This window comes from Schistocerca americana, chromosome 5 (assembly GCF_021461395.2).
Source record: "Schistocerca americana isolate TAMUIC-IGC-003095 chromosome 5, iqSchAmer2.1, whole genome shotgun sequence".
In the NCBI taxonomy this organism is placed as follows: Eukaryota; Metazoa; Arthropoda; class Insecta; order Orthoptera; family Acrididae; genus Schistocerca; species Schistocerca americana.
This window is the reverse complement of record NC_060123.1, coordinates 531,241,019-531,260,838: the sequence shown is the minus strand read 5'-3', so window position 1 is coordinate 531,260,838 and position 19,820 is coordinate 531,241,019. Positions and strand designations below refer to the sequence as shown.

Below are 19,820 nucleotides of genomic sequence, written 5' to 3'. Positions count from 1 at the left end.
TACACTGGCCGTACACCACTGGTGATCGTCGAGGGGACACTGAATAGTGCACGGTACATCCAAACAGTCATCGAACCCATCGTTCTACCATTCCTAGATCGGCAAGGGAACTTGCTGTTCCAACAGGACAATGCACGTCCGCATGTATCCCGTGCCACCCAACGTGCTCTAGAAGGTGTAAGTCAACTACCCTGGCCAGCAAGATCTCCGGATCTGTCCCCCATTGAGCATGTTTGGGACTGGATGAAGCGTCATCTCACGCGGTCTGCACCTCCAGCACGAACGCTGGTCCAACTGAGGCGCCAGGTGGAAATGACATGGCAAGCCGTTCCACAGGACTACATCCAGCATCTCTACGATCGTCTCCATGGGAGAATAGCAGCCTGCATTGCTGCGAAAGGTGGATATACACTGTACTAGTGCCGACATTGTGCATGCTCTGTTGCCTGTGTGTATGTGCCTGTGGTTCTGTCAGTGTGATCATGTGATGTATCTGACCCCAGGAATGTGTCAATAAAGTTTCCCCTTCCTGGGACAATGAATTCACGGTGTTCTTATTTCAATTTCCAGGAGTGTATAATGGTCTTGAGTTTCTAACTGAGGGAGTTCATCAAAATGGCATGTTATTTTGGCAAACTCCCTCAACTGGAAAATCGAGAACTTTATGATGAAACAGAAATTACACTGATATGAGGAGAAATTTGATACAACTATGCATTGTGAATGACACCATATGAAGCTCTCAGCAAAAGCAAGGCGTACAAACATGTATGTGTTTAAAAAAAGAGAAGTGATGGACTGACTCTTCTGAAAAATTTACTGTAACACCTTCATAAATAACTTCTTCTAGTTTTCTACAGAAACGAGAAATCTAAATCGCGCACTACTAATCCAAAAGTAAGAGTATGAACAGCAAATGGCAATGCACACTATTTCTCAAATGACAGTTTCTTTCTGAGGAGTTGAAGACAAGATGAATGAGAGGATGGAAGTACTTACGAACAGAGGTACAAATACTGGTGGGACAGTGATATCACTGAGTAACGATATGTGTATGAGTAGAGTTAAGACAATGGAGAGCAAGAGCTCAGATTTAAATGCCAGAATGCTAATAATGCACAAAAAGCTATAAACAATATTTATATCACATACAAACAGATTTTGCACAGACCTTAGAGGGGGAGGGGGCCCACACGCAGCACTGTTATTGTTTCTTGTGTGTGTGTGTGTGTGTGTGTGTGTGTGTGTGTGTGTGTGTGTGGGGGGGGGGGGGGGGGGGGTGACTAAGAGGAGGTACACTAGAAGATATTAACATGAACAAAATGCACCACTGCAATGCTGTCTTTAGCTCAGGATGAAGGAAAGGCTTGAGCACTTATGTATTTCGTCACGAGACACTCCGTCTGTGAATTAGTGCAGCCATTGGCCCTTTCACCAACCATCATGTCAAAGTAAGTAATTAGATTTGGGGCAACCACTGCTGGTAGAGTTCATTGCTGTGTGCCACAGTTCTTGCTGATGACAGAGGTCACAGCTGACAATCTTACCAGCAGGTAAATGAACAAAAGTGCAGAAAAAGCAAACAAATCACTTATAGTTCTGTAGTGGACAACAACTGCCTCAGAGCAATCACACACTGCACAGCCACCACTTCACTTTGAGGTAGGGAAGCCACTGCCCCAGACTTGTAACTCTGCCTCTTGCATGCCACTGGGCATAGAGATTACACTGGGAAACAATTCTACTGAATGCTAAAATCACGAAAAAAGGTTACATGGACAGGACAACAGTATCGTGGGTACATGCCAATGATAGGGTACTATTACATCACCAAACACGCCACAGTATGATAATGGAAAATCTAGGGGGAAAAATAATGATGGAAGGAATAAAGGTACAACTCGCCACATATCTGAGGCACTGTGTGGTGGATATGCACAGTCAACCTACAATGCAGTACAATCTAATCGACTGGGACAATACAGGTGTGTGTTCAAATGGCTCTGAGCACTATGGGACTCAACTGCTGAGGTCATTAGTCCCCTAGAACTTAGAACTAGTTAAACCTAACTAACCTAAGGACATCAAAAACATCCATGCCCGAGGCAGGATTCGAACCTGCGACCGTAGCGGTCTTGCGGTTCCAGACTGCAGCGCCTTTAACCGCACGGCCACTTCGGCTGGCAATACAGGTGTGTGTGTCTGTATTTTGTATATAATGGAAGGGGTAGAGATAACAACTCAATGTATAGTTGAGTTGTGAATAGGAACTTTAGAGCTAATAGGACACACGTGTGCGTACACACACACACATACACACACACATAGAGAAACCGAAGGGAGAAAGCTGCTATGAAGTGAAAGGGATGTTTGGGGAAGGGTGGCTGACGGTTGCGAGGCAGAGGCAGCAGGAGTGTGGCAAAGGAATGTGGCAACAGGGAGCTTGTTCTGGCTGCAGTGCACAGTGATGTGGAGGAGTGGATGGGAGTATGGCATCAAACAGAGGAAGTTACAGGCTGTGGAGAGGAGGGTGCTAGTTCAGTACAATTCAAATCTAGGGCATGGGTGGAGGTGTGTGTGACAAAGAGGTTAGTGGAAACTGAGTCCACAAGGATTACAGGATGGAAGGATGACTTGCACGAACAGTTCTCATCAATATACTTCACAGGACCCAGTGTTGTGGGAAGGACTCAGATGGCACAGTTCTGCCACTGGCTGGTCAAACTCTGTTCTCAGCCACAGTTTAGAGGTGGCCACTCAATCAGTTAGGCAGGTTGTTGGTGGTCATGGCTATTTCAAATGCTATGCTTAAGTTACACCAAAGCTGGTATATGATATGATTGCTTTCTTACGTCATCCTGCCATGGGAATGGCATAGGATGAGCTGGATGGATGTATTAGACAGATATTGCATTTGGGTCTTCCACAGAGGTATTACCCTTGTGATAATGAGTTAGGAATCGGTGTAGCATAAGGATGGACCAGGATATGTCACAATGCATAGGCCCTACTTTGATGATCTCTTCCATCCACGACATCTCCCAAAAACCTAGAAACTAAACTAACTCAAAACATTCTTGTCTGCTTTCTACTAACAACCTCAATCGTACAGAAGTTTCAGTCTCCAAAAGCCTCACCTGCACCTCCGCACCCTAGTTCAATAGTGCTGCACCATTCTCTTTCTCTTGACCCCTATTGAGGAAAACTTTCTTGCCAGCAATTCCTTCAACCAAAGCCAACCAGAACTGAATATTAAACTGGCCTCTACAAGTTCATACCTTCATCCAACCAAGAGCTTCCCCCAATCTCACCAAACCGTCTTCTGGGAATCTTCTGGGGTTCCTCAGCTCCAACTTGGTCTCTCCTTTCTTACACCCTTTCCTAACAGAGCTATCAACAAAGAGAAAAAACAGTCAGCTACACACGTAAGATAGACCCCAATTTAATCACCTTCCCTATACACAAAGATCATCACCATCTGATGAACTGCAATGATTACTTGACAGGTGTCTACCAAACCTTCTGACTCTTCTACCTACAAGTCCTGTCACAGACAACCCAGAAGTCCAGTACAACACCTCCAGTCCCATTCAAATCCTTAGCTCACCCTAGAATATCTCTGCCAGATCCACCTCCCTTACACCCACATTCTACGTGCTTCTCAACATCCATAAACCTAACCACCCTAGAAACCCCCTTGTGGTTGGTTACTGTGCTCCAGCTGTTGCTGACCAACACCTCTAACCCATTGCCCTCAGCCAAGTTTACCATTGAAATATACAAACCAGTTCCTTTACAGTCTGTCAACCACCCACACTCCTCTACCATCTGGATCCGTACTTATCACTGTTGATCCTACCTCCCTATACACCCAACATCCTCCAGGCCCATAGCCTTGCTGGTATTGAAAAATATCTCCCCCAATGTCCTACCAACTCCAAACCCACCGTACTGGCATGGCACTACCCTACACTAACATTTATACGTCATCTAGAGAAAACCCTCCATGCCAAACAAAATCTCAAATCCCTTGCCAAGTTCGCATTCACTGATAATGTTGACGCAAACAGCACAGGACGCAGTGTGGCATAAAGGTTAGCACTGTTGGCTGGCGTGCTGCAGGTGTCCATTCAAACCTAACCACCAGCAAAAATTTGGTATTTACCAGTGTGACGCTGAAAATTTTTAGAAAATCAAACACAGATCAACTTTTTGCATTTGATGAAACCAGCCCTGAAAGCAATGATGCCACTCTTCCTGAGGTATTTCAGAAATCAGGTTTTTATAAAGTCCACTGTGTCATCTGATGTAGAAAAAGTGATTCCACTGGGTTCATCTTTTATTTTTGGAAACAAAATGAAATCACAAGGTGCTAGGCCATGGATGTATGATGGAGGGTCCATGATGCTCACCTTTGGATATCCTGATACTCAGTTGTATGCAGCAATGTGTTGTTGTGATGTACACTTATTATTCCTTTTGTGCATTTTTCATGAACACTTTCAAAAATTTGCAGTAAACAAGCTACTTGTGTACCAGTCGGCAGTACTAGCATGTCCGTCCTCTAATGCTACAGTAGCAGATGCATTTTAGAGAAAAAAACACTAGCAAATATCTTCTTACCTGCACTTTGAATTCGTTAGAATTTTGAAGGCTTAAATTGTGTCTGAAAGAGCCTTTGAGGCAACTGACTTTTCTTTTCAGGCTTGTAACAATAAATGACACTGGTGGAGATTCCTGAAAAAATTTTGGCCCTCATTCAGCAACACCTCCAACCAATTGCCCACAATCTACACTCCCATGTCAAAGACACCAACCACTTCCAACTGCAATTCTCCGCCAGCCCCACCCCTTTAACTCCTTGATCCCCACTCATCAATGTTGATGCCACATCCCTATACACCAATATCCCTCATGCCCATAATCTTATGGTTATTGAACACTATCTTTCCCAACATCCTTCAGGCTCCAAACCCACTACCTCATTCCTCATACACCTTACTAATTTTATCCTAACCCACAACCACTTCTCCTTTGAAGGGAAGGTGTACACACAAATTCATGGCACAGCCATAGGAACCAGTATGACACCCTCCTACGTCAACTTTTTATGGGCCATCTAGAGGAGACCTTCCTAACCCTAACCTTCCAAAATGCCAAACCCCTACTCTGGTCCAGGTTCATTAATGATACATGAATGGACTGGATTCAGGACCAAGGCAGCTTATCTTTGATCATTCACAACCTCAACACCTTCTCTCCCATCTGATTCAAGTGGTCCTCCTCAAAACAGCATGTCACGTTTCTAGAAGTTGACCTCCTCCTCTCTGATGGCACCATCTGCATTTCTTTCCACATCAAAACCCACCAACCATCAACAGCACCTGCATTTTGCAGCTGTCATCCCTTTCACACCAAAAAACCCATCACATACAGCCTGGCCACCCGGGGACGGTGTATCTGCAGTGATAAAAACTCCCTAGCTCAGTATGTGGAGGGTCTCACCAAGTCCTTCACAGAAAGGCACTAGCCCCCAGACTTAGTCCGAAAACAGATCTCCTGTACCATTTTCCCTCACAACCCCAATCCCCCCACCAATCTTAAGAATCAGCCACAAAGGAGTGTCCTCTTCATCACCCAGTACCAACCCAGACTGGAACAACTGAACCACATACTTTGCCAGGGCTTTGATTACCTACCACCATGCCCTGAAATAAAGGGCATCCTACCTGAGATACTTCCCACCCCTCCTAACGTGGTGTTCCATAACCCAACCAACCTCCACAAAATTCTAGCCCATCCCCATGCCACTCCCAATCTCAACCCCTTGCCACAAGGATCATATACCTGTGGAAGACCCAAGAGCAAAACCTGCTCAATCTACCCATCCAGCACTTCCTATTCCAGTCCTGTCATAGACTTATCCTTCCCTATAAGGTGCCGGATACCTGTGAAAGCAGTCTTGTCATTTACCATCTACTGCAATCATTGCTCAGCTTTTTATATTGGTATGACTACAAACCAGCTGTTCACCAAGATGAACAGCCACCGCCAAACTCTGGCCAAGAGCAAAGTACATAACCCTGTGGCACAACATGCAGTTAAGCATAACACACTTGATTTCAATGGCTGCATCACTACCCAAGCCATCTGGATCCTTGGCATGGGGTGGGGAGGGGGGGTCCTGTATTATCGGGTGGGGAATTGTAGGACTCCACTTGACAGGTCGGGGGTGCACTACACAAAGGAAACAGCTACTTGAGTAACATACCTGTGGAGTGCACGTTTTTTTTAGGCTAGGTGGCAGGTTGACATTCTCTGATGAACACTCTCCAGAGGGTTTGCAGATAGTGTGTCTGACTGCAATCGAAGTAAAAACACTTTGACACTCAAAATTTTATCAATGAGCTGTCGAAGTACTCGTAACAAAGTTCCTGAATTTACTTCCCTCCAGGAAACTTCTCGCACTCAAATTACTCATGGGACTGAGAGCTGGCTGAAACCCAAAGAGGAAAGCTCTGAGATAATTAATGATGCATGAAATATATGTTGAAAAGGCAGAGTAGATGCCATGGAAGGGAGGGGGGGTAGGGGAAGGGGGTAGGGGAGGGAGGGGGGCGGGGTTTCGTTGAATTTGACAAAAATGTTGTCTCTACTGAGGTCAAATTTGGGTGTGACAGTGGAGTTATCTGGTTATGTGTAACAGGTCTAGGAGAAATCAAATTAATTGTTGGATGTTTTTACTAGGTACCCAATTCCGCAGTGACAATTTTAGTCACTGACAGAAGGTCCCATGGTCAACAGTGTGAAAATACCCAGATACTGCAATATTATATGGAGGTGGCTTTAATATACCGAGTTTAGACTGGGGCACCTATGGTTTCATTGCAGGGGGCACAGACAGACAATCTTGCTAAGTCCTTTCGAACATGTTTTCCAAAAACTGTTCTCAGCAGCTAGTTCAACAGCCCACACACAACGGAAATATTTCACACCTTGTAACTAGAAACAGGCATGACCTAATCGACAGGGATTAGTGACAGCGATGCCATCATAGCGACTTTGGTTACAAAAGTTAATAAATCAATCAAGAAGGCTAGGAGAGTATTTCTGCTGGAAAGAGCAGATAGACAGTTGTTAGTATTCCACTTAGACAATGAAATGACATCATTTAGTTCCAGTACATTGGAAGAAAAGGACTGCCTGCAAATCATACTCTGGAGAAGTATGTGCCAGCTATGTGGATTAAGGATGGAGAAGACCCACCTTGGTTTAACAATGAAATCCAAAAAAATGCTGAAAAAGCATAGACTGTTGCACTCTCGGTTCAAAAAAGAAGGCACAAATGACAACATGCAGAAGTTAATAGAAAGACATGTATCTGTAAGAAGATCGATGCACCAAGCTTATAACTACCACAGCCATACCTTAGCGACAGATTTTGCCAAGAATCTGACAAAATTCTGGTCCTATGGAAAATCGTTTAATGGAGCTTCTATCCACCAACTCGTTGATCAGTCTGATGTAGCAGTAGAAAGTATCAAAAGTGAAGCTGAAGTTTTAAATTTTGCATTTGAAAAATTGTTCACACAGGAGACTCATACAAATGTACTACTGTTTGATCGTCACACAATCTCCTTTACGAAGGACAAAGTAACAAGCAGCACTGGTGCAAACAACTGCAAGGGTTAAAGCGAATACATTGCCAGATCCTGATGGAATCCTAATTTGGTTTTACAAAGCATGCTCTACAACGCTGGCCCCTTATGTAGCCTGCATTTGTCGGGGAACCTCTCGCCCAGTGCTAAGTCCCAAGCGACAAGGAAAAAACACAGGTTACTCCTATATATACAAAGATAAGAAGGGTACAAGAATGGACCCACAAAATTACAGACCAATACTGTCATTATTCCATCCTGGATTTTCCATTGTTTGATTAGACAAATATCTTTAACATCGGTTTGCTTCAGAATCCTTGAACATACCCTCAGTTTGAATAAAATAAATTTCCTTGAGAGGGAAAAGCCTCTGTCCACGTATCAACATGGTCCACATATCACTCATGCGAAATTCAGCTTACCCTCTTCTAATATGAGATCCTGCAGACCATGGATGAAGAGCAACAGCCGAATTCTATATTCTTTGGTTCAAATGGCTCTGAGCACTATGGGACTTAACTTCTGAGGTCATCAGTCCCCTAGAACTTAGAACTACTTAAACCTAACTAACCTAAGGACATCACACATATCCATGCCCAAGGCAGGATTCGAACCTGCGACCGTAGCGGTCGCGCGGTCCCAGACTGTAGCGCCTAGAACCGCTCGGCCACCCCGGCCGGCAGGAGATATATTCTTTGGTTTCTATAAAGCTTTTGACATGGTGCCACACTATCAAATGTTAATGATTATACAAGTATATGGAATAGGTTCTCAGATATGTGAGTGGTTTGAAGATCATTAACACATACATATACCAACAAATGAAAAAAAATTGAAATGACAAATAATTGTGACTAATTAAAATAAGAAGAAAGGAAGAAGACTTATTAATACAATATGTTTGTATCAATGTCCGCCTCAGTTCAAAAGGAAACGAACAAATGATGACAGCTAAAGTTTAATAGAGATTCATGTGTCTGTAAAAATACCTCTGCAGTACGCAAACAACAACTACCTCTGTCATACCACAGCAAAAGATCTGGCCCAGAACCCTAAGAGAATTTCAGTTCTTCATAAACCCACTAAGCAGATCAAAGGCTTCCATCCAATCACACTTTGACTAGTCTGGTGCGGCAGTAGAAGATAGCAAACAGAAAGCTGAAGTTTTAAATTTCATGTTTAAGGAATAGTTCACACAGGAGAATCATACAAACATGCTATATTTTGACCATCGAACAGACTCTAGTATGGATGGCATAGCAATAGGCATCCCTAGTGTACAGAAACAACTGGAAGCGTTGAAAACACATTATTCACCAGGTAAATATGAAATCCTGATTCAGTTTTACAAAGAGTACTCTAGAGCATTGAACCCTTCTTTGCTTACATTTATCATGAATCTCTCACCCAGCACAAAGTTTGAAGCGATTAAAAAAAAGTGCAGGTGACACCCGTATACAAAGAGGGTAAAAGAATAGAACTGCAAAATTATGGACGGATATCCTTAACATTGGTTTGCTATGGAATTATTGAAAATACTCTGACTTTGAATATAATAAATTTCCTTGAGACCGAAAATCTTTCCATGAGTTAGCACGGGGGTATAAAGCATCGCTCTTGTGAAACTCAACTTGCTCTTGTGTCACATGGTATACTACGAACATAGATGAAGGGCATAAGGCAGATTCCATATTTCTAGATTTCTGAAAAGCATCTGACATAGTGCTACACTCTCAACTGTTAACAAAGATATGAGCTTATTCTACTGCCACCACCGTACATTTTGTAAAGGCCCATGATGATAAGATTAGGGAGACTAGGGCTTGTATGGAGGCGATAGACAGCCATTTTTCTCTCACTCTACTTGGGAGTCGAACAGGTAAGGAAATAACCAGTAGTGGTACCCTTCGCCATGCACCATACAGTGACTTGTGGAATATTTACGTATATGTAGAGGTAGATTCCATCCCCGCTAGCCCAGGCACCAACCCCATTTCTACCCCTGCCCCATCCCCCTTTACTTCAGTCACACCCTCCTCTCTGCAGTCTATGTCCTCTACGTTCTATTTACCACTCTCAATTCACATCTCCACCTCACTGTGTACTGTGCATAGCTCCCCTTGCCTACAGACACAAGCAATTCTCCGGTGGCAAATTCCTATCCTGTGTGCCTTCTGCCTCTCTCTCCAAGCCATCAACAATTCTTCCCCAACCCTCCTCCCACTCCTGGCTCCTTGCCCAATCCACTCATAACAACCCCTTACCCCATTCTAGCTGCAGTTCTGGCTCAATATCGTAAGGTGGAACATTGTAGTTGAGCAGCTGTATGTATATTTCATTAGCTGTGAAGAAGAAGTATTTGTCCAAAAGCTAGCAAAGTTTTCTATACCTGCCTGCCAACAACTTAGTGATATAGTGATTTGTTACCTTTACTCCTTCCATCATTTATAGTCCACTACGTATTTTCCATTACGATATTCATGTATTTTCTGCACTTGGTATGCCTGAATAGTTACATCATTGAAAACTTTGCAATATTTCTAGTCTCATTTATGTGCCTTTCAACTGATTAACACCTCAACTAAACTGAGTTGTTTTCCTTACTCAATCTGTTGTTTACACAAAGCTCACATGTCGTAACTCTTGTGAATAGTGCATTTTTCACGCAGTGGTGCAAATATTATCATTTGAGGAATGTTTACTTGCTATGAAATGGAGCTCTTAACACAACTGACATTCTCTCTCACTGGAAAACAACACGGAAACCTACAGTTTGATTTTGGGAATTTGTTTATTCGTTTACAACCCTCTGCGCCCTTAGCACAACCCCCCTGCTCCAGAATTTTGCCAGAAGTCTTTGAGGAGCTCTACAAATGTGAGAACACTTGTGTGCTACCATTGCCCTGGCCTTTCAATGTCACATGACTATAACTCCAACATTATTAAACACACATGGACCACTATCACGTAAATGGAGTGAGCTCGTTAGAAGATCAAATGAATTACACAACAAGTTACATGAGATATCTGTGTGCTACAAAACATGGCAACTGGTCCTGAATAACAACAGGTGTGAAGCCCCCACATGAGCACTACGAAAATTATGTAAAATTTCAGTTACATGATAAATCATACAAATTTAAAGGTCATCATTTCAACTACATACCTAGGGATTATAATTATGAACAAATTAACCTGAAACTGTCAAACAGAAAATGTTTTGGGGAAAGTGAATTAAAAGCTTTGTTTTATTGGCAGGATATGCACAAATCTACTAAAGAGACTGCCTACACTACAACTGTCCATCCTCTTCCGGAGTACTGGTGCATGGTACGGGATCATTACAAGATAGGGTTGACGGAGGGACAGTGAAAAAGTTCAAAAAGGGACATCTTGTTTTATATTATGACAGAAAAGGTGAGAATGTGTCACAGATATGATAAGTGAGTTGGAGTGGCACTCATTAAAACAAAGGCATTTTTCGTTGCTATGATGTCTTTTCACAAAATTTCAATCACTAACTTTCTCCTCCAAATGCAGAAATATTTTGCCAACTCCCACCTACATAGGTAGGAATGATGTGATAAAAAATGAAAGGAATCAAAGCTTGCACAGAAAGATTTAAAAGTTCATTTTCTCCATATTTTATCTAAGAGTGGAACATCTGAGAAATATTTTGAGAGTGGTTCTACGAACCCTTTGTCAAGCACTTAAAAAAGTGTGAATTGTACAGTAGTCATGTAGATGTAAATGAAGATCAAATGAGATGATCATGCTTTAGATCTCTGAGTTACGCACAATAGTCAAGTGATCACGGGTCGGAATGGCTCCAAAACTTTTGTGTCTCATGGAGTCAATGCTACATTGTGTCGCTATAAACAGGACAAAATGGGGTGCTACAAATTGCTAGGTAGATGTCTCTAATACCGCTGCTCATGAGTGTACAGTGTCTTATCATTGTTTATATTTTTATTATGGTTTTGGATTTATTACCTACCTTAAGGCCTCTTAATATTCTGTAGCGGTTACCCATATGGCCTGGCATTTTTGTGCCTGGCCAAACTCTTCCTTTCTCTCCACCACCACCAATATTACCAGGACGCCGATGTGTTTTGGTGACACCATGAGAGGCTGGGCCACCTTTGAACCCCCAGCGTTTAACCACACCTTGAAAGTCTCGATCAATGCTAGAAAATCGTACAATTTACGAAATTACTGGACCATATACGTTAATGACAGAACTCCAAGTAATACCACAGTACTTACGTTTTACCACGAACATCTACAACATCCCCAACTCGGAAATGGGATGCATATAATGGGGTTCCTGGCTGAATTACTGCTTCAGGTGACACCATGAACCGTCCTAATGTCTTCTTAGGCATAACTCCAGAGTCTTTGAATAATCCACAATATTCCTTTGTGAACTATAAGTGAAGGCAGATATAAAACATCAACAATTATAACAAATAGTGTTGCAGAAGATAAAGAGATAGTATGGAGAACTAGCATTGTAACATAATGAGCACAAACATATAATTACAGAACGCTGGAAGAATGAAGCAAGTCTAAGTTCTGTCAATGTTAAGATCATTAGAGGTAGAGCACAAGATGGGGTGGGAAGTGAACTGCAGGAAACTGGTTTGGTAGCATTGAAGGAACAATCCTGACTTTCGCTTGAAATGATATAAGGGAACTAAGGAAAATTTAAATAATGATGTCTAAATTGTTGTTTGAACTCTTTCACATGCGAGGCCAGTGCCTCAACCATTTCACAGCCTTGCCCAGTACTGAAGCTGGATTTGGTGGATCCAGAACACGATGGAACTTCTATGTTTGTTAAATGACAAAGGTCTGACCTTGAAGAATATAAAAATGTAATGAGAAACAGTCCAAATGTTCCCAAATATTCACGGCATATTGATTTTAAATGAGGTTATGCATTTTTTTGCTTTTACTAGTCAAACAAACAGAGTTATATAAAGATTTAATTGAGGAAATATTCTTGGGTTATCAGCTGAGTTTTGGTGTCATCGTGTTGCAATGTTTTGATAAGTTTCCTTATGGTAACCTTCAGACGAAGTGTCAGCTTCAGGTCCAGTTCATTCCTTTATAACTGCTTGACAGTATACTCTCAACATGTGGACTAATCGCGTGAATTTGGAAGAGATGTCATGGTCAGTGGTACTGGAGGATGGGGTGCTTATCAGACTGGAGGGGTATGCAGGCCTCGTGTTACAGTAGAACTGCATGTCTATTCTGCATTTTAGCTAATGTAACATCCCATGTGGACCTCAGCTGGCCAAGGCAAAAGTTTCTCACATGCTCCGAACAGCACTGTGAGATACGATGTACTACATACCACACTTACAAGCAATGCTATAGAGATACCAGCAATCCAAAGCCCTAGTTGGCCTTCCTGTAGCACAAGCTTGTTCTTTATTTCACCCATTGAGTGAAAAGTGATTTTTTTATGTTTTTTTTCCTCTCTGTTATTTAGTGGGCAGCACTGCACATGGAAGGGAAGCTATATGCTTGGATTCTTCTTCTGAATCAATTTATTTCTTCTTCTGGCATGGGTACACCATTCATTTTATTTGTCTCTGGGTAGACATTCTTGCAAAAAGTTTGATGCAGATGCTGTAACTTAGTAGACGGACTTTCCTTATTGTATGTGGCTCACAATCTTTGCACCTGGATGCTGATCACAGATTTGCATTGCAGTGGATGGTGGCAGCTATTGGCATTTATGTACAGGTGTGTCTTCATCCTGCAGAAGGAGTGTTGCAGCATGCAATCAGGGTTTTCATTATCAGAATGTCCCGATTTCTTCCCCCTCCATGGTGAACTTGACACTGTCATGTATGTCGTTAAGGCGGTGTAGGGATTTTTGTAGGTTTCCTTCACTATACAGCAGAACTATACACATGTCTTCCATTCATAGGTTAGTAACACTTGGCACTAGAGGGGATACCACGACGACTCCATATTTCTGTTTATAGAATTTCCTACTGCTTTGGAAGCAGGTGGTGAAAGTGTGTTGAACCAGTATTGTTGTAAAGTGACTCACTAGTAGTACCCTGGAATCTTCTATCAGTACCCATATGAAGAGAAGAGAGATATGTCATTGAAGCTGTCCAGCAGTTCTCCCCCCCCCCCCCCCCCCCCCCCAAAAAAAAAACAAAACAACAACAACTCTTCTGGAGGCGCATGATGGCCTACTTGTTGGGCCTTTGGAGACTTGAACCCAACACTTTGCCTGAGGATGACAAGCAGCAAACTCATCAAAATGTTAAATGTTGTTACAACCTGATGCCACAACTCAGCTGATAATCTGTGAAATTTCATCAACAGTGGTTATGCCTAATTTATTTCAATCAAATCTGAATATGCAGCAAACATCAAAGGCATTACACCATGTGAAAAAATACCCTTTGTCATTTAATTTCTTCTTACAAGGAAACATCACCAACTTGACCTCATATTATAAGGAGAAAAATACTGCCTTGCAAGGTATTGGGCCAAACAATCAATCCTGAGTGAAAATTTGGGCCATAATTCTGCCAGTTATAACTGGCACTGAATGTTTTATTGAAGGCAAGTGAGGGAAAGGTGGACACATATGTCAACATCTTTTGATATTTTGTTCAAGAACACGTTATTTTGTGCAAAAAGTAGTAAGTAATATAAATATGTTATATGATAACATCACGTAAGTACATGTACAATATTAGTTTAACAGTATTCTCTTATTGACATTCTGCAGATATATATATACGCCTGAAATCAAAATGAATAAACCTAAGCAGATGAAGAATTATTACAATACGAAGTTTATGATTTTCAATTAACAAGTTAATTGTATCATTCATGAGGATGAATAGCGCACCTCCTGCAAATGTATTTTACTTTAACAGTGCCAACTAGAAACTTCAAAAACAATAATGCAGAACAGCGATGTTGATAATTAAATAATGCTACGCTATTTCTTCAGTGACACACTCATTTTTTTTTTCATTAATTTGTGCTGAAGCAGCAAATCGTAACTTAAAAACGTTCAAAGCAAAGAAATGTCTGGCACCTGCTTCAGGTTAGAGATTGTGCACGTTGACCCAAAGAACAAAGCATATTACCAATACCAAAACAGAAATCCACAAATCTCTTACTCACTCCATTGTATTGTACTTTGTGTTTGAGCATTAAGTGGCTGCAGTGGGCTGACGTGAGTGACAAACAGCCAGTGTGCACAAAAGTTTAAAATACGTATGTTCAGAAGGTCAGAACTGCATACTATTAGAAATGTAGTCCAATTTTCACATGGAGTTGATTGCTGGGGCTGATATCTTAGCATGCTTTCTCCCTGCTTAAAATATGAGGCCAAGTTAGTGATGTCTCCTTGTCAGGCATTTTCTGGGCTGATTCATAGTACTCAAAAGAAATTTTGGCCACGTAGGGCAGCATATGTGTAGTGACATGAACTCCTTCTCGCAGTATGCTGAGGGTATCTCAATGGCCTTCACAGACAGGTATTACCCGCAGACCTAGTCAGCAAACAGATTTCCCACACTATTTCCTCACACACCATATATCCTCCCACCACCCTGAAAGCCAGCTACAAAAGAGTGCCCCTTCGTCATCCAGTACCACCCTGGACTGGAACAAGTGAACAATATCCTTCGTCAAGCCTTTCATTATCTATCATGCTGCCCTGTAATGAGGGGCATGCTACCAAAGATCCTTCCCAACTTTCCTGAAGTGGTGTTCTGTTAGCCAAACAACCTCAACGATATCCTAGTCAATCCCAATTCCGCTCCCAATCCCAGCCCTTGTGGAGGACCCAGGTGCAAGACCTGTCCAAATCCACCCACCTAGCACTTCCTACTCCAGTCCTGCCACAGGTTCATCTCCCCATCAAAGGCCAGACCACCTGTGAAACCAGCCATGTTGTATATCAGCCCTGTTGCACCCGATGAGCAGCTTTTTATTTGGTATGACTACCAACCAGCTGTCCACCACAATGAATGGCCATTGCCAAATGGTAGCCAAGAGCAAAGTAGACCACTCTGTGACACTACAGCAACTGAACATAACATGCTTGATTCAAATGCCTGCCTCAAAACCTGGGACACCCGGAAAGCAAGGGGGAAACTACAGCTGAAATTTTTCCCAAGGGAATGCAGCTTTACTTTATGGTTAAATGATGGTGGCATCCTCTTAGGCAAAATATTCCGGATGTAAAATAGTCCCCCATTTGGATCTCTGGCCAGTGGCTACTCAGGAGGATGTCATTATCAGGTGAAAGAAAACTGGTGTTCTATGGATTGCAGTGTGGAAAGTCAGATCCCTTAACCGGGTAAGTGGGTTAGAAAATTTATAAAGGGAAACGGACAGGTTAAAGTTAGATATAGTGGAAATCAGTGAATTTTGGTGGCAGGAGGAACAAGACTTCTGGTCAGGTGAATCCAGGGTTATAAATACAAAATCAAACAGAGGTAATGCAGGAGTAGGTTCAGTAAAGAATAAAAAAAGTAGGAGCACGGGTAAGCTACTATGAACAGCATAGTGAATGCATTATTGTAGCCAAGATAGACATGAAGCCCACGCCTACCACAGTCGTACAAGTTTACATGCCAACTAACTCTGCAGACAAGGAAGAGATTGAAGAAATGTGTGATGAGATAAAAGAAATCAATCAGATAATGAAGGGAGACGAAAATTTAATAGTCATGGGGGACTGGAATTTGATAGTACAAAAAGGAAGAGAAGAAAATGTTGTTGGTCAATATGGAATTGGGGTAAGGAATCAAAGAGGAAGCTGCCTGGTAGAATTTTCCACAGAGCATAACTTAATCATAGCTAACACTTGGTTTAAAAATCATGAAAGAAGGTAATATAAGTGGAAGAGACCTGGAGACACTGGAATGTTTCAGATAGATTATATAATGGTAAGACAGAGATTTAGGAATCAGGTTTTAAATTGTAAGACATTTCCAGGGGCAGATGTGGACTATGACCACAATCTATTGGTTATGAACTGTAGATGAAGAAACTGCAAAAGGGTGGGAATTTAAGGAGATGGGATCTGGATAAACTGAAAGAACCAGACGTTGTAGAGAGTTTGAGAGAGAGCATTAGGGAACAATTGACAAGAACGGGGAAAAGAAATACAGCAGAAGAAGAATGGGTAGCTTTGAGAGATGAAATAGTAAAGGCAGCAGAGGATCAAGTAGGTAAAAAGACTAGGACTAATAGAAATCCTTGGGTGACATAAGAGATATTGAATTTAATTGATGAAAGGAGAAAATTTAAAAATTTAATAAATGAAGTAGGCAAAAAGGAATACAAACATCTCAAAAATGAGATAGACGGGAAGTGCAAAAAGCAGGGATGGCTAGAGGACAAATGTAAGGATGTAGAGGCATATATCACTAGGGATGAAATAGATACTGCCAACAGGTTGGAGTAAGGCAATGGCAAACCACCTCCGCTACGACCTTGCCTAGTCGGCGTTGCGGGTCTCCCGCATCATTCCCTACGCTCCTCGGAGTATGGGCCATCACCAATAGGAAATTAAAGAGACCTCTGAAGAAAAGAGAACCACTTGTATGAATATCAAGAGCTCAGATGAAAAACCAGTTCTAAACAAAGGGAAGGCAGAAAGGTGGAAGGAGTATGTAGAGGGTCTATACAAGGGTGATGTACTTGAGGGTGATATTATGGAAATGGAAGAGGACATAGATGAAGATGAAATGAGATATATGATACTGCGTGAAGAATCTGATAGAGCTGTGAAAGACCTAAGTCGAAATAAGGCCCCGGGAGTAGACAACATTCCACTAGAACTACTGATAGCCTTGGGAGAGCCAGTCCTGACAAAACTCTACCATCTGGTGAGCAAGATGTATGAGACAGGCGAAGTACCCTCAGACTTCAAGAAGAAAGTAATAATTCCAATCCCAAATAAAGCAGGTGCTGACAGGTTTGAAAATTACCTAACTATCAGTTAAATAAGTCACGGCTGCAAAATACTAACATGAATTCTTTACAGACGAATGGAAAAGCTGGTAGAAGCTGACCTTGGGGAGAATCAGTTTGGATTCCTTAGAAATGTTGGAACAAGTGAGGTGATACTGAACCTATGACTTACCTTAGAGGATACATTAAGGAAAGGCAAACCTATGTTTCTAGCATTTATAGACTTGGAGAAGGCTTTTGACAATGTTGACTGGAATACTCTCTTTCAAATTCTGAAGGTGGCAGGGGTCAAATACAGGGAGTGAAAGGCTATTTACAATTTGCACAGAAACCAGATGGCAGTTATGAGAGTCGAGGGGCATGAAAGGGAAGCAGTGGTTGGGAAGGGTGTGAGACAGGGTTGCAGCCTATCCTCGATGTTATTCAATCTGTATACTGAGCAACCAGTAAAGGAAACAAAGCAAAATTTGGAGTAGGAATTAAAATCATGGAGAAGAAAAAAAAATTGAGGTTTGCTGAAGACACTGTAATTCTGTCAGAGACAGCAAAGGACCTAGAAGAGCAGTTGACAGAACTGACAGTGTCTTTCAAGGAGGATACAAGATGAACATCAACAAAAGCAAAACAAGGATAACGGAATGTAGTCAAATTAAATCAGGTGATGCTGAGGGAAATAAGACACTGAGGGAAATGAGACACTTAAAGTAGTAGATGGGTTTTACTATTTGGGGAGAAAAATAACTGATGATGGTCGAAGTAGAGAGAATAGAAAATGTAGACTGTAAATGGCAAGGAAAGCATTTTTGAAGAAGAGAAATTTGTTAACACTGGGAATACATTTAAGTGTCAGAAAGTCTTTTCTGAAAGTATTTGTATGGAGTACAGCCATGTATGGAAGTGAAACATGGACAATAAAGTTTAGACAAGAAGAGAATAGAAGCTTTCGAAATGCAGTGCTACAGAAGAATGCTAAAGATTAGATGGGTAGATCACGTAACTAATGAGGAGGTACTGAATAGAATTGGGGAGAAGACAAATTTGTGGCACAACTTGACTAGAAGAAGGGAACAGTTGGTAGGACGTGTTCTGAGGCATCAGATCACCAATTTAGTATTGGAGGGAAGTGTGGAGGGTAAAAAGAGGGAGACCAAGAGATGAATACACTAAGCAGATTCAGAAGGATGCAGGTAGCAGTAGTTATTTGGAGATGAAGAAGCTTGTGCAGGATAGAGCAGCATGGAGGCTGTATCAAACCAGCCTCTGGACTGAAGACCACAACAACAACAACAACAACAACAAGAAAAGGTGTATGGTTTAAAGTATCTTTACAAAAATACAAAGATTTAAATATTGTAAGGATAAAGTAGCATTAGCAGCAAATGTTGAGGCATATTATTACACGTATACCTTAGTTGCAATTGAGATGCAAATATCTGCCGTAACAATAAGATGCTACATGCAAATGCAACGGCACAGTCCTTCCATTATAACACAGTTATAATTACATTTGTGATGCTGATCAAGACAAAACAATGAAGTGTGTACGTGGAAAGCACATTAATTTTCCCAATAAGATAATTGTTGCTAGCTTTATAAAGAGTCGCAATTAAACAGCTGCATCACAAGAGTTTATTACAAGTAAAAAAGGACTTCAAAATGATACAAACCTTACATATGGGCCCGACAAGTAGCTATGCTTAAACCAAGATCATTTGTACAAGTCTGTGGATATTTGGCAATACATACCTCTCTAGAGGTGTGGTACTTATTCCTACTTCTTCTTACTTACAAATGATACATGCAATTGAAAACTATGAAGTAAAGTATCATAGGTAAGTGCACAGTGGGAGCATTATCTTGTCTCTGTGTGCCAAGTCATGCTGAAGGACGACACCCGGTTTCAAGATGGAACCTTGTTTGCAGTAACTTTGTATGAGGATATACCTGCTTGGACACAAATACATAAGCTCCTGGAATCAGTGGCATAGTTTGAAGAGGCACAGAAATCCTAATAAAATTTACATAAATTTGATAATGGTTATTACACAGTGTTAAGAGACAGATGATCTTTTTAAAAATATTCATCCCATCTTGAGACTCCATAATGGGACATTATGATTGGTAATGATCTGTCAAGTTCAATGATGGACCTGTTTGATGTTAATATATAGCTGATTAATATGAATG

At 41.6% G+C, this 19,820-nt stretch overlaps 1 protein-coding gene across 1 annotated transcript in view; it reads right to left on the bottom strand.

Moving 5' to 3' along the window:
* The window catches only part of LOC124616775 (39S ribosomal protein L3, mitochondrial), an 82,324-nt gene that overhangs the window by 21,798 nt on the left and 40,706 nt on the right, over nucleotides 1-19,820 (bottom strand). The window contains exons 5-6 of the mRNA XM_047145169.1: nucleotides 11,925-12,085; nucleotides 11,656-11,845 (exon numbers count right to left, since the gene is read on the bottom strand). Of these exons, the coding sequence (XP_047001125.1) occupies nucleotides 11,656-11,845; nucleotides 11,925-12,085 (351 nt within the window). The remainder of the gene's footprint in view (nucleotides 1-11,655; nucleotides 11,846-11,924; nucleotides 12,086-19,820) is intronic.